Here is a 15,061-nt window from a genome sequence, read left to right as displayed (position 1 = left end):
AATGAAGAAAAGAAAGACTGTGTGTGTGACTAGAAGAATGTATATGTAAGGGATAAAAACAGAGCCAAGAACTGGAGGAAGTTGTAAGAAAAACAGAAACTTGTGATGTTCACACTTACGTGTGTTAGAAAATAGATTAAGAGATAAACCTACTGAAACAAAAATGTAGGATGGTATTTATGTATGCCACTTTAAGTGGAAGTAGAGCAAATTTGCCCCTTTTCAGCAGAGGCCTGGGGAGAAAAGCTCCATACATTCTTTTAAACCATCAGTGTACTAACTTTTAGAAAAGAAATATACAAAATTTTAGACAACCTCACATGAGTATATGTAGTACAAAGAAAAAACACAAATATACAAGACATAGCTATGTATGACAACATTCGCCAGAAGAGTAGCTTAATACATAATACCATGAATTATGGTATAGATTGCATTACATGGGGTTATATATATGTTTGAAACTATAGCAAGCTGTAGTGTGATTCTAACTAGAGGGGGCTGCTGTAGATAGAGCAAGGGTTTTAAGTAGTTAGCCCAGGTCAGAGCATGTACATATCCAAGACTTGGTGAGGTAGGATTTTAGTTGATTTTTAAAACTAATTTAAAACTAATTTTGTTTGCCTGCATCCTGATTTCAAGTGGGAGAGGGTTCCACATCTTTGCAATAGTGCAGGATTAAAGGAAGTCTCCTGAGGTGTATCTGCTTTTGGAAACTTCGGCCAGCCTTTTGTTGGTGGAACTTAGCAGTCAGCTATTGGAGGAATGCTTAATTAAACCATGTAAGCCTGGGGTTTTGATGGGCTGGTAAAAAAATTGGTGACCTAGAGTGAGTTGGTTTAGGGTCAGTAAGTTTGGTAATTCAAGCCAGGAAAGTTTTGAAGGGTTAAGCAGTGGTGAGATGTAGATGTAGAATCAGTAGCAAATTTTGCTGTCATGTTGTAACAAGTGGAAAGTTTGGTTAAATTGCCTTTATGTAGGTTGACTAGAACAGGGGATGCATAGAGTCATCTAGAGAGCAGGGGGGTTCTTGCTATGATAGATTTACTTTTGGGGGTCAGATAGTTTTTACATCTATAGAGTGTACCTAGCTTTTATGCAATTTTGTTATGGTTTGAGCTATGTGCTTGTTGAATTTCATGTTTTGGTTGATGAAGACACCTTAAAGCTTATCATGTGCAACCGGTGTGATATGGGTGTTGTCAGAGGTGATAACTCTAAAAGGGGAATTGAATCTGTAGCTTTGGAGGAGTGAAAGAGCATAAGATTTTTTTGGGGGGTTGAGTATTAATTGAGTGTCTCATAACCAGGTTTAAATGGCTGTGAAGGATTTTTCGGTTGTTTTCTGCAGGAGCTAGAGAATGGGGGCTGAACAAATTAGGGCAGAGTTGCCGGCCTATTGAACTAAGCTTGCATGGAGGGTGGCTTTATGAAAGTTGTTGGTGAATATTGTGAAGAGCAGGGGTCCAAGTCTAGATCCTTTTGGCACACCTAAGTTTACAGGGAGAAAGATGGATAAAGAGTCCTGCCACATAACTGCTTGCTTGCAGTTTGAAAGATAGTCCTTAAACCACAGTACTACAGAGTTATTTACTTTAAGTTCTGAGAGAGAAGTTAGTAGTTTGCTGTGGGAGACAGTATCAAATGCTTTGGAGAGGTCCAAAAAGACAGTTGATACCAAATTGCCTGCATTCTGCTGTTGACTAACATGGTTGGAGAAGCTGATAACGGTGGTGCGGTCTGGGTGAAACCCATGTTGAGTTCCAGCTAGGAGATTGTTGGATAGAAGGTATTTTAGTATTTGGGAATGTATACATTTTTCTAGTATTTTTGACAGTGGGGATAGCATGACTATTAGATGGTAGGTAGATAATTCAGTTGAGTCACCCCCTTTGTGTAGAGATATTATATGTGAGACTTTCCAGAGAAATTGGACTTATTGCTTGGAGACTCACCTATTTATAATTATAAAGACCGGGTATGAAATAGCCTTGGCTGCAATCTGGAGGTATTCTGCTGGGAGTTTATCAGAAGCTAGGGTGGTAGGTTTTAGCTTGGTCAAGTATCTGAAGATGGTGCTGGTCTGGACTGGTTGGAGGGAGAAAAAGTTTTGGTTGGTTGGGGAATTAGGCTGGTTTGGGAGGGTTATAGGAGATGAGTTTTTTGCCAGACATAAAATGGAGATGGTACAATATTCATTGAATTGTGTTGCAATGCTGTTTGCAGATGTGTCAATGTTAGGGGGTGGGATAATAGGTTTACTGGGTTGGAAAATTATATTTATGGCTGCCCAGAATTTTTTCAGGTTAGAATTATGCTTTGTTTGTATAGCTGAGTAATGGATTTTCTTATCCATTCTTATCTGTTTCTTAGCCTTATTTCTTAATTCAAGGAATAGTTTCCTGTTAATAGTAGTTTTATTATGATGCCAGGTGTCCCATGCTTTGTCCCTTTGTTTTAGTAGATGTCTGGTACTTTTGGTGAGCCAGGGGGCAGAGTTAAACTTTGTACGAATTATTCTTGGAGGGGCAAGTTGGTCGAGTATGTTCAGAAATGTGGAGTTAAAGTAGTCTACTGCCTCATCAGGGGGGAGGCTTGAGAGGGATGACCAGTTAAAGTGGTTTAGTGCTGTTATTAGTTCATCTGCTCTGGAGCTGTTTTTGTATCATATATGTTTGCGGGAGCTACTTTTTGAGGGTTTAATTTGTTCTCTTAACTGAAAAGTAGGGAAGTGGTGACTTAGGGCATCAGGTAATGTACCAGAGTATTGAGTTTTAGATGGGTAGTTAGTGAGGATCCAATCTAAAATGGATTATTTTTTGGTAGCTCTGTCTATTCTGGTTGAGGTTTGGATAAGTTGAGTGAAGCCGAGTAGGTTTTAATGAGAAGAGGGGAGGGTTGTTTATTGAAGTCCAGTCAATGCTGAAGTCACCTAAAATGAATGTTTCATGGTGAAGGGGTTCTGATGCCCAATGGATGATGGATTCTAGTGTATTAATTTTGTACCCAGGAGGGATATATGAACCTAGTATGTTCAGCTGTCTTTGAGGGTTAATTTGTATCTTTATGAATAGGGTTTTGGTGTTACACTGAACATAAGGATGTTTATGTTACTATGGTCAACTGTAAAATTATTTTTGAAAAGTAACACCTCCTCTTTTTGGATGTACGGTCTTTTCTAAGTAGGTTGTAGCCTCGGGGCAGTAATTCATTGTGTTTGTTATGTGGCTTAACCAAGTTTCAGTAAAAAGCACAAAGTCTGAAACATAAAAGGATAGAGCTGCATGCAGTTAATCAATTTTGTTAAGCATTTTTGCTATGTTGATGTTGATAATTAAGAGTTTGGTTGTTTTTAAGGGAATTTAGAATAAATGTGGGCTGATTTATGTCACTACTGGGGGTGGGTGAAGGTCCAGGATTTGGATAAATATTTCCACTGAGTATTAATTGAGAAGCAATGTTCCCTATAGTCTGGAGGTATTTCTTGATAAGTCGGTTGTATTGGATGGTGAAACGGCCTTTTGTAGGATAGAGAGGAATTTTAAATGAGGTCAGCTCTGTGTTAGACTGATTGTGTACTGTGGTAGCGATGTGAAATGAATATTCAGTAGCTATGACAGAATAGAGCTGGGTAGGAGATTTATAGTGCAGGTTGTGATTGAGGTAATTTTGGCAGGAAGTGAGGTGAGTTGCTGAAAGAGAATTATAATAAGTGAAGTGTGTAGAGAGTACATTTTGAACATTATAATGCTTAGTTGTGAAGAGGGGGAAGAAAGAGAATGAAAATTGATTTTATTTGTAAGGGGGGTGTGAAGGTGAGAATAGGCTTAGTAGCTGTGAGGGTAGTTGTGGATGTGTAACTAGTACCTGAATTTAATTGGATTAGTAGCTAAGATGGTTATTGTGAGTGTGGCTTAAGGTCTGCTGTGTAATTGGTTAATTGTAGAGGAGGGGCTATGAGTGTATAATTATAAGTGAAAGGAAAGTGGGGGAAGGTAAGAATGGGGATAAGGTAGGTCAACAGATTGAGCCCGATTGTAGCGAGGACAAATGGAGCAGGTAGAGCCAGAGACCAGCTCAGCAGCAACTACAGAATCAATTAGGAAAAACAGGAAAAACAGCACAGTTCAGTGCTTTGCTTGACTCTGAGTAGAAGTAAATTACTACTGTTTTAGCTCACTGTATGTAACTCAACAATCACTAGGGAAAAAGACCATTTTGAATATGCACCTTAAAGTCTCTCTACAGTCTGGAAAAGTTGTAATATATCAGAGAGGAGTACTATGGAAACTAGGGGTGAAGCAGTAGATACAAGGGCAATAATGAACGGAGCCAACCTAGGAATAGGTGCATGCTGCCTGTTTGCTACACTTTCAAAATTAAATATCAGTTAAATAGTGAGTTACCATAACAGGACATACATTGTTTAATTATCAAGCACTTGGTCACTATAGAAGGGATCCGTGCTGGGACTTGAGCTGCGGGAATCACGCTCTTGTGTTGCACAGGGGTAGGTTTCTAAAAATACAGTGACAAAAAATGGAAACTTAATTATAAGGAGAGTAAGAGAAGGTGGAAATTATTCATTCAGACAATGTGCTATTTGGAAAATGCCTCTAACTTTCACAGCAGGAGGGTAAGCAGGTTCACCACATTACCACCAGTATAAAAATAATATAATTGTATATACAAGGAAATGTCTTACTTCATTCACAACTGTTTTCTTTACATAGCAGCAATTACATGGGATAAATATAAATTTATATTGCAAATTGTGCGGTGAGAATTCAAGCTATATTAGGGAAATTCTACTTACTGTAAATATTTGTGTATTGTTTTAGTGAATTAGAATGCCAATGTATTTTAGGTGTTACAAGATATTGTACTCACATTTACACATTGTTCAGATCTTTTAAATTACAGTTAAGTTCCTACCTGCTCTCCCTTGTCACCTTTCTGACCAGGAAGGCCTTGTTCTCCTGGCAAGCCTGGCAAGCCCTGCAAAAAACAAATACTTGTGATGGTGGTGGCACTTATAAAACTCATACAAGAAATTTACACTGAATTCACTTCATTTTGAATATTAGAATGGAAAGCAATGAAGAACTGTCTAATTTTTCAGTTTTCTTGCAGAGTTCATAAACGTTGTCCCTTCAATTCTTTAGATACAGTGATATGCCATACAACCAGGTTTTGAAGTAAATTATTCCAAAAGGTAGGAAAAAGACAGTCTTGCTTTGATTGATCATAAACTATGGAAAGCGTTGCCCCAAGATACAAATATAGATACATGGGTAACTGTATCACAGAGCCCTGCCAGTCACAGCAACAGAATTCCAATGTAGTCAGTATTATTCATATATACCATGCACTTATCATCCTAGAAGTGTACAAACTCTTTTCTATTCTCCTGTATTTGATTGATGATACAAAATAGACAAAGGGCACTTATTCAGCAGAACATGCATATATGGACATTAAATATTAACATTTACCAATGAATCATCAGTGGGCGGTCACTGTGGTGCAGCGGTTAGCATTGTCACCTCACAGCAAGAGGTTCTCTGGTTCGATCCTCAGCTGGGGTGCCTTCTGTGCAGAGTCTGCATGTCCTCCCTGTGGTTGCGTGGGTTTCCTCCGGGTGCTCCGGTTTCCTCCCACATCCCAAAGACATGCTGTAGGTGAATTGGACACTCTAAATTGGCCCTAGGCATGAGTGTGTGCATGTGTGTGCCTTCTGTGGAAGGTTGGGCACCGGGCTGGCAACTCGACACCGTAAAACTCCACTGCCAATCATAAGCGGACAGGTGATCCGCTGTAGCGACCCCTAACCGGGAAAAGCCAAAAGAAGAAGAAGACGAATGAATCATCAGTAAATGTTAGGTTAATATATATTTTTTTGGTTTTATGTATCACTCTATAGATCATATTATAGACATATTTTATTCTATATACTTTTGTTTTATCTACCTTTATATCTATATGATGCCTGTATTTATATTTATATATCTCTACTTCTATCTAGTTAAGTCAGTCTCTCTCTTTAAATATAGATACAAGTACACAGGTAAAAACAAAAAAGAAACCTATCTTATAATAAAGAGTTAAGCACAATAAACTGAAGCATTCCAATAATAGAAGCACACTATACCAAACATAAATTTTATCTCACAATTAAGCATAGTAAAAACATTCGTCAGAGGCAGTAGTATAGAGTGAACAAAGACATATGTTTAAGTTTCCATATACTGTTTCTATTATTTCACTATTCTTATCAAACATTACCTTTCTTATTACATTTTTTGTGGCAACAGTATTATCCTTCATGCAGTTAAATTCATTTCCCTGGAATTGGTCCTTGTATTCTGCTGCCTTTAGATAGTCAGACACATATAACCTATTTTTGATTCGAAAGACGACAATTCCTCGTAATGACGTTATAATCATGTCTTCAGGCCTTATATCCTTCTAATACTGCCATTACCACATTAAGCATCTTTTCCCGCAGCTCTGTGCTGGTGAGAATTTCATGTTTATCCTTAGTACATTGCTGAAGTAATCCCGCATCCATTTTCTTTTCACCAAGTTTATAACCTTGAGTACTGAAGTTAAAGCAGTAGCTCAGAGAAAATCAAACTGCTATGTTGGTCTCAAAGCGATCAGCATTGTGGAAAAGTTACTGATTGGTTCCTGCAAGTCAATTAATGGTAAATGACTGTTGTTGAACATAAGTGCTGACTGCTCTGCAAGCACTCTTAGTAATCTTTTTAAGCATCCAAAATGTCAAAATTAATTGGTTTCAGTGACGACCTGCACTGTGTTTGTGTGTGTGTGTGTGTGTGTGTGTTATGTGTGTGTGTGTGTGTGTGTGTGTGTGTGTGTGTGTGTGTGTGTGTGTGTGTGTGTGTGTGTGTGTGTGTGTGTGTGCGTGTGTGTGTGTGTGTGTGTGTGTGTGTGTGTGTGTGTTGTGCATGTTAGGAACTATAGCAAGGAGTTACTATAGCTATTTGTCTATTTGTCAGGGTTTCTGAAAGGATTTACAATAAAGACCTATTCTAGTCTGCAGAAATATAACAGCTATTTGCCTAGAATTTAAAGCTTTTTTTTTTGGTTGTTAGTTTTTTTATTCCTCAACTCTGGTTGGGGGGGTCCAACTTGAGGGACAGCCTAAGTCACCAACTGCCCGAGCTCTGTACACAGGTAATAATTTTGTGGATATTAAGGATATACTAAGCCTCCAATAAGTACAAAACATCTTTAAAATACCTTGACTTTGCTGATGACATTGGGCTATAAGTCAACCTGTAGGATATCTGCTAGCAGTGATAGATTACGTACTGAGTAGAAGAGCCAATGTAGCCCTAAATATGAACAATTTATGGTCCAGTCAATACCCCATGTTAATACTGACTGAAAACATTGGGTGGTGTTGGCAGAGATATATCAAGACATGGTTACTGAGAAACTAAAATTAAAGCTAGAATCAGCAAAGCCATTTCAGGGTTTATACATCTCTACCCCATAGGATCTCTTAAAACAATCAGCACAAAGATCATACCACAGATTTAAATGACAGCTCCACTGCCTGGCATGCTCTAGGCTACTTTTGGCAATAGTGTTACATGATCTCTGTAGTTTTTATTTGCTGATGTTTAACGGTGATCTTGTACATATCCCTAAACATTTGAACTGATGCTAAGTGCTTTTGCAAGAGGCCCGCAAATTATTGCTGTGCACCGGTGACTGAGCGGACATGTTGTGAGACTGTCTTTAAGATAGACATCATATGATGGAATCATATTCATTACTGAAAACAGCAGGTGAGGAAGAAGAGGAGAAGGACACAAACTGTACATAATGTGGGCTTACATCACAGAAGAAACACATGAGAATAAAATACATTCATAAACAAGCATTGTTGGGGAAGCCTTTCTGCAGAATGTTCCATCAGAAATTTGAGTAAGTCATTGCTGATGTTCACATGTAACATACTTTTTAAGATGCAAAAACACTTCACAAGGATACCATATACTTTTCAATCATTTTTCATTCAGGGATTGTTTTCTATTTTATCCTTTCAATTCCATGCAAGTAATGGGACATCAGATGCAACCCTAGCATAAATCTTACTTGTTTTCACAGATAAAACAATTTACTGGCACCAACAGATTTTACTATATATACCTACTTAACATCAGATGGAAAAAAGATCCCACAAAATATATCTTAATGAAAGCTAGCCTCTTCTAATGCAAATGAATAATGTGGATGTTAAAATGTTTGTTGTCTTACCTGCTCTGCAATGCAGTGACACTTGTCTTTTGTCTGCTGCTCAGGTATAAGAGGTGTGTGCAGTTTCATGACCTGTGCATTGATAATTGGAGCTGGAGTAGCCAAGGTACCTTCTTTCACTTGACACTAAAATAAGCAGGTATAATAATCAATGTGTTAAAATAATCATGCAAAGAGAAAACAGTACAGTACTTTATTATTTTCATTTGTCATTCATTTATTTATTTCCTACATTGAATGAGATACTCCAGCTTAGTAAAAAAGGACTACACAGAACTCATTTTCTGGCCTGGTGATACAAAAAAATCCCCAAATATTAAGCAACCGAACAAGAAATAAGTAAATGATACATATGACATGCTTTTAATATGAAAGCGTGTATGTTGTTTGTCATCCATCCGTATTTTTATCTATTTGTGTTCAAGCATTCATTTTGATCAGCTTTTTTATCATGCAGTTTGGAAAAGTTGTGTAGTATCGTGGAAAGCAGGTCTAAAACCATCAGATCTTAAGCTATACTTTAGGATGAGCAGGCAGACAAAGCAGTTGAGAATCTCAGAAAATGTCAGACACACACTCTGACTCTTCTCCAACACGGGTTCAATTCTTTCTGGAAGAGGCTAGGGAAATGGAAGCTGATGCCAAAGTCTTGTGTTTTTTGAGACTTTGAGGCAATTGATGAATAACATCTGATATCAGTCTGCAAATCCGGTAAAGATATGATCAAGTTTATGGTGAACATTCAATGGAGAAAATAATTTAGGCTGCTAGAGCCCTAAATGAATGAACCAACTCTAACACTAAATAACAAAATGCTAACATTGCAGATTTTTAAAATGTAAATATGTGGCTATGCAGAGGATGGGATGCTATTGGATTGGAAAACACTGATGGAAAGGTGATGGAAATATGGAGCTTGAAACTCTTTGATTGGATAATGCTTAACCTCTAAATTATACACATATCTAAATATGTACTAGTTCCCAGACTTAATCTAAGAAAGGTTCAAATGTTCTAATTTTACTGACCAAAATCAAATCTCTAGGCTTAAGCTGAGAAAACGTTAACTTTAAAACATACAATGGTAGTTAGTTATGGGGATATCATGGAGAAAGGGAAAAGTGTCTTTTACAAATGCAAAAATGATTAGACAGGGTTTTGCAGGGGAAGGGCATTATGTATGAATAAGAATAAAGCTTTTTCATTTACTGAATTCCAATATATCCAGTTTATGATTAAGCAGATTTGTTATAATACACTAGTCATGTCAGTACATTTTGGTGTACCAGTCTGCCTAATATGTCGCATCCATAACATTTTATTGACAGATACAAAACATGTTTATGAGGCTAGAACACATATATCTCTATCTGGAAAAAAGTTTAAGATATTAAGTGATTAAGATTAGCAGAATATGCACTGTCTCTATGTCATTTTTGTCACTGCATGTAAATTCTTTGTTTTAGATTGTCTATCTAGCCGGTTTACTATCAAATGACTGAAAATCAAAAGACTGAATCCTAAAAAGACTTAAAATTCAAAATATTGAATATATTTTTAATGCAAGGGGCAAGTGCCACTGCTCCTCTCCCTCTGCTAAATATATATATATATATATATATATATATATATATATATATATATATACCAACTCCAAGATCGCACAACAGTGTAGAAGGGACAAATTCCATCATTCAATATTTTGAATTTTCAGTCTTTTTGGGACTTAGTGTATTGATTTTCAGTCATTTGACAGTAAACCCAATCTAGCCTGTATGCTGTACCAATGTTCCAGGTTATTATTTCTTCTGATTTTATTTGAGTTTCTTTTCTCAAGAATTTCCATATTCATTCACTTCAAGTATGATATTTATGTAAAATATATTGTATCTGTAACTGATATATAATACTATATACACACACACGCACAAATATATATATATATATATATATATATATATATATATATATATATATGGTTCCCTATCAGAAGCCTGAAACACTATAAGCTTGACAATCAAAATCCTGAAACCAAAAGCCTGAAAATTCAAAATCCCGAAAACCCAAAATCCTGAAACTCAAAATCCTGAAAACACAAATAATGCTAATATGTCACTATAAAGACACTAATATCTACCAACTGACCCTGACCTTAACCCTAACCCTAAGGTCCGTCAATATCGCACACTCACCTGACCCGCGCCCTAACCGTAACTCACTTAAACCGCCCCTAACCCCAATATTTGTCACTATTGCATACATGCCTAACCTGCGCCCTAACCCTAACTCACTTAAACCGCCCCTAACCCTAACATAAAACCAACCGCACACTCACCTGAACCCAACGCATGGCCTAACACCGCAGGGCTAACAATGGCAAAGCCACAATGACGTAAGTATGTCCATTTTGTGTTTTCAGGATTTTGAGTTTCAGGATTTTGGGTTTTCGGGATTTTGAATTTTCAGGCTTTTGGTTTCAGGATTTTGATTTTCAAGCTTATAGTGTTTCAGGCTTCTGATAGGGAACTATATATATATCTATATATATATATATATATATATATATATATATATATATATATATATATATATGAAAACCAAACAAAATTGACGAACCAGAGAACAAAAGAAGAAGAGCAAGCTTTAAAACCAAATCCAACCATTTATTATTGTGAGCGCTTTTGTGCAAGCAAGTGCCTGCACTTCATCAGACAAAGTAACTAGCCCAAGATGCTATGCTTATATACCAATTAGTAAATTACCACACATTAATTATTTAAAGTTACCTGTCACTATATATAAAATGTATAAAAAGTGACATGAAAACCCAAATAGATAAAAGTCACATTAATAATATACATTCACTGAGGTAATATACATTCATTATCCTCAATTAATTTATATTATTAATGTGACTTTTATCTATTTGGGCTTTCATGTCACTCTTTATACATTTTTATATATAGTGACAGGTAACTTTAAATAATTAATGCGTGGTAATTTACTATATACATTCTACATACTTTAGTAAACGGTATATATACTTATGTAGAAACAAAATTAAAAATAATAAAAATAAAAATAGAAATGTTTACCACATTTGCTTCCATTCTTCTTATTATTACCTCCTAATTCCCTGGGCATCCAATATCGACTTGACAGAGACCTTTCCATTTAGGCCATATCACTTCTCTGCTCTCAGTCGGAGGACCCATCTGAGCTCACTACTCTCCTTATTTTTGATATTCCCCTTCCTATCACCTGGAAAAGGATGCTATGCTACCCTAAAAGGGATCCAGTAGATGTAAACTGGGGAACGTGTCCTTGTAGAAATTGTAATTGGTGTAGTTGTATAAAACATAGTAATGAATTTATACATCCAAGCACAGGTAAAATATATCATTTTAAGGTAATGGCAGATTGTACATCTAAAAATGTTGTTTATCTATCCCAGTGTGAATGCTGCCAATATTTGTACATAGGGATGACCATTCAAATGTTAAGGGATCAAATTAAGGAACACATCAATAGCCTAAGAGCCAAGGATTCAGTTAGTGCACTAAGTGTGACTTAACTAATAAAGGTGTATATACGTTTTTATTTACGGTTATTGATAAAGTGAACACAGTTCTATGCAGCAGGAACAATTGCTGAATTATAATAAGGTTGATCCTAACAATACTTTTGTATTGTGTTTAACCACTACGTATGGTCGCAACACTGCTAGACTTATCAATAGTGTACAACGCAATTGGAACATTCTCCTGGCAGATGAACTACTATCTAGTTTTATTGGTCATAAGTGCGAGTTTTCTTTTAGGATAGGTAGGAACTTGGGTGCCCTTTTCAATCATTATAAGAAGGGGCATTATCCATTAGGAGCCAACATCTAGAGAATACTATTAGCTGACCGTCTTAGTGGTTGCTTCCCTTGTGGCCATTGTGTATACTGTGTTAAGATTAATAAAACTAAGAGCTTCAGCAGCCGTAATACTGGTATGGTTTACAATATTTCTGTTTTTGTCAATTGCCAGTCTGTCTGGGTCATTTACTTGGCTACATGTAGCTGTTCTGCATTCTATGTGGGGCAGACATCTAGGCCTGGCAAGTTTAGAATTGTAGAACATTTATCTGATATTATGCACCAACAAGCTAACAATGCTCTATATAAACATACATTGAAACATTCTAGTGCTAATTTTAATTTTACTATTATTGATAAAATTCAAGGTAACAGAGCAAGGGTTTTGGGTTGGCATGACATACTTAATAAATTGCAGAAAAGGTGGATTATTAATTTGGGTGGCTTGTTTCCCCCTGGTTTGAATGAGCATTTGTAGTTTTTCAATTGATTGTAATGATGATTGACAGGTGTTTTCTTTATAAGGCAGGCAGTTTTTTGTTCTTTTTTGTTCTCCTTTTTTCACTGATGAAGGCTTGATATTTGAGCCGAAACCGGTTTGGATTGTGGACTATAGGTTTTCTGCCTTTTTATGTGCCTTTTGGCATAACAAAGAGAGATATATTCTTATCAGCACACCACTGTCTGCTGGTCATTGTTTTTTTCTGTTTTTTCTATTGATAAAGTGAATCCAGGTGATACTGTTTACTAAAGTATTTAGAATGTATATAGAAAGGCTTTAGAAAAGTGCATTCGTTTTGAACAGTATAATGACTATAAATGTACTGAATGTCATGATTTAATAAGAAATGTAATGGATGCATTTTTTATAAGTGAATTATGTAGTAGGAGAGTCAGATGTGAATGTAGGTAGGACGATTTCTAGTCTATTATGTATTTTATGAATGAAAACTATAGAACATGCTACTCTACACGTGGTCCTCTTTAAGCTACCTCTTGTGCTGATCACATGACGTCAGAGACATGCACAAAGCATACTAGGGGACGAGACTCTGAAATTCAAAATGATAGGTGGAAATAATTTAGTCTGAGAGCTCAACTGGAGCAAACAATGTGAGTACCTAACTATATATTTAATGTAATATTTTAATATTGATGTAAATGGTCTGAGGAAGCCACCAGGAAGGTGGTGAAAGTGCTTACCTATTTGTGAAGAATAAATCTTATGTTTTTACAGATGTACATCTTACGACCGATGATTTGCTTTGATTACATATGTTATAGATAGGGCATGTCTGCAAAAGAACTTGACTAAATTGACCATTTGGGCACAGGAGAATAATATGTTGATAAATACAACAAAAACTAACTATATGACATTTGGAAGACATAAATTAAAAAGTGAATATTTAATACAGTATACACTGATTGAAACTGTAGATTCATTAAGGACCTGGGTATCTGGGGAGATCCAGCTCTAATTTTTCTACTTTTATCAACCATTTGGTTAATGATAGTTATAGAACTATAGGTTGTAAACAAAGATTTATAAGGTCTAGGAAATCGGAAATGATGAGGTTGTTAATTATATTAGATGTAAACTTGAGTATAGAATAACAATATGGAAACCTTACAAGAAAACAAACATGAGCAACATAGAAAGAGTACAGTGGAAATATACCAAGGGCATCCATGGATGTGAACATTTAAGTTATTATGAAAGAATAAAATATTTGAACTTCCATAGTGCCTCATATAGATATTTAAGAGGAGATCTTATTCAGGCATATAGGGTATTTAAAGTAACTACCTCTGGATATCTTTGGGGTTATCAAAAAATAGCAGAAAATCATGAGACAGTCTATGTAGAAGATTCTACAGGAATGAGAAGTTTACTAATTGTCTCTCTGAAAGATCATCTGATGCATGGAAGAGACTACTAAATTAAATTAAAGCAAGCACTAATTTAGATATCTTTAAAACAGCCTGGACACTTACTATGGAATAACTGTTCTGGTATATTGGCAGGCTAGAAGGGCAATAATGCCCATTTTTTAAATATTTGTATATATGTATGCATGTATATATGTATGCAAGCAAACATAATTGGATACATGGAATAATGTTCACAAATGCATGTTTGTGTGTGTATGCATATGTGTGTGGTGGGGGTGTCACAGCCGTCACAGCTCCATGCAGTGGCAGGATGATAGACTTTTATGCAATGTAGTTTATTGATCCATTTCTCTGGCTTCACATTGCTGTATTCTCCTAGGTACAGGAAATTATATGCGTTGTATCTATGTAGTTTATGAGTCAAGGCACTGTATTCCTTATGAACACACAAGCTGCAGTGCTGTGCACGCCTGTATTTGTCAGTGCTTGGTACGCAGGCTACTGTGCTATGCATCCTTGCCATGTATGAGGTCCTCCCTACCAGGATCTGTATGCCATTGTAGGCATGTCCAGTGTACAGAATACACATGTATGTACCTTTACAAGACACTGATGTGAGTCTGACAGTCTTTTGATTCTGTTTAAGAATCACAAAGCAGTCACTACCATGGACTAGATAACCTCTGAGCTAGTTCTGGTATGCAGCACTATCGCCATCACTAAATATCAATGCTCCACCCTGTTTAAGTGGATAAACTTTATTGAAAGCAATGTACCTAATTTGTTTTACTCTTCATAGTTTCTTTAGTGCTAGAAGCTCTTATCAAAACTAATCTAAAGCAAACAAATAAAAGTTGCAACTCCAGAAAATGAAATTGTATGTTTTAAATAGCTAATCTTTCAAAAAAGTACAAAAAAGCTAAGGATATGATCCGACTGGTTATTTCATATAGTTTACATTTTACAAATTAACATGGACAACATTATATTATAAATGTTTTACATTAACGG

The 15,061-nt window shown here is 36.2% G+C and overlaps 1 protein-coding gene across 1 annotated transcript in view; it reads right to left on the bottom strand.

Moving 5' to 3' along the window:
• COL19A1 (collagen type XIX alpha 1 chain) overlaps positions 1-15,061 on the bottom strand; it is a gene marked incomplete in the record, with an annotated part of 3,251,042 nt that overhangs the window by 2,433,126 nt on the left and 802,855 nt on the right. Inside the window, 2 exon segments of the mRNA XM_044063894.1 lie at positions 4,936-4,998; positions 8,293-8,418. Of these exon segments, the coding sequence (XP_043919829.1) occupies positions 4,936-4,998; positions 8,293-8,418 (189 nt within the window).

Source organism: Protopterus annectens, chromosome 2.part2 (genome assembly GCF_019279795.1).
Source record: "Protopterus annectens isolate FY-2018-M chromosome 2.part2, PAN1.0, whole genome shotgun sequence".
NCBI lineage: Eukaryota > Metazoa > Chordata > Ceratodontiformes > Protopteridae > Protopterus > Protopterus annectens.
Note: the sequence above shows the minus strand (reverse complement) of the source record. Positions and strands in the feature narration are given on the sequence as shown.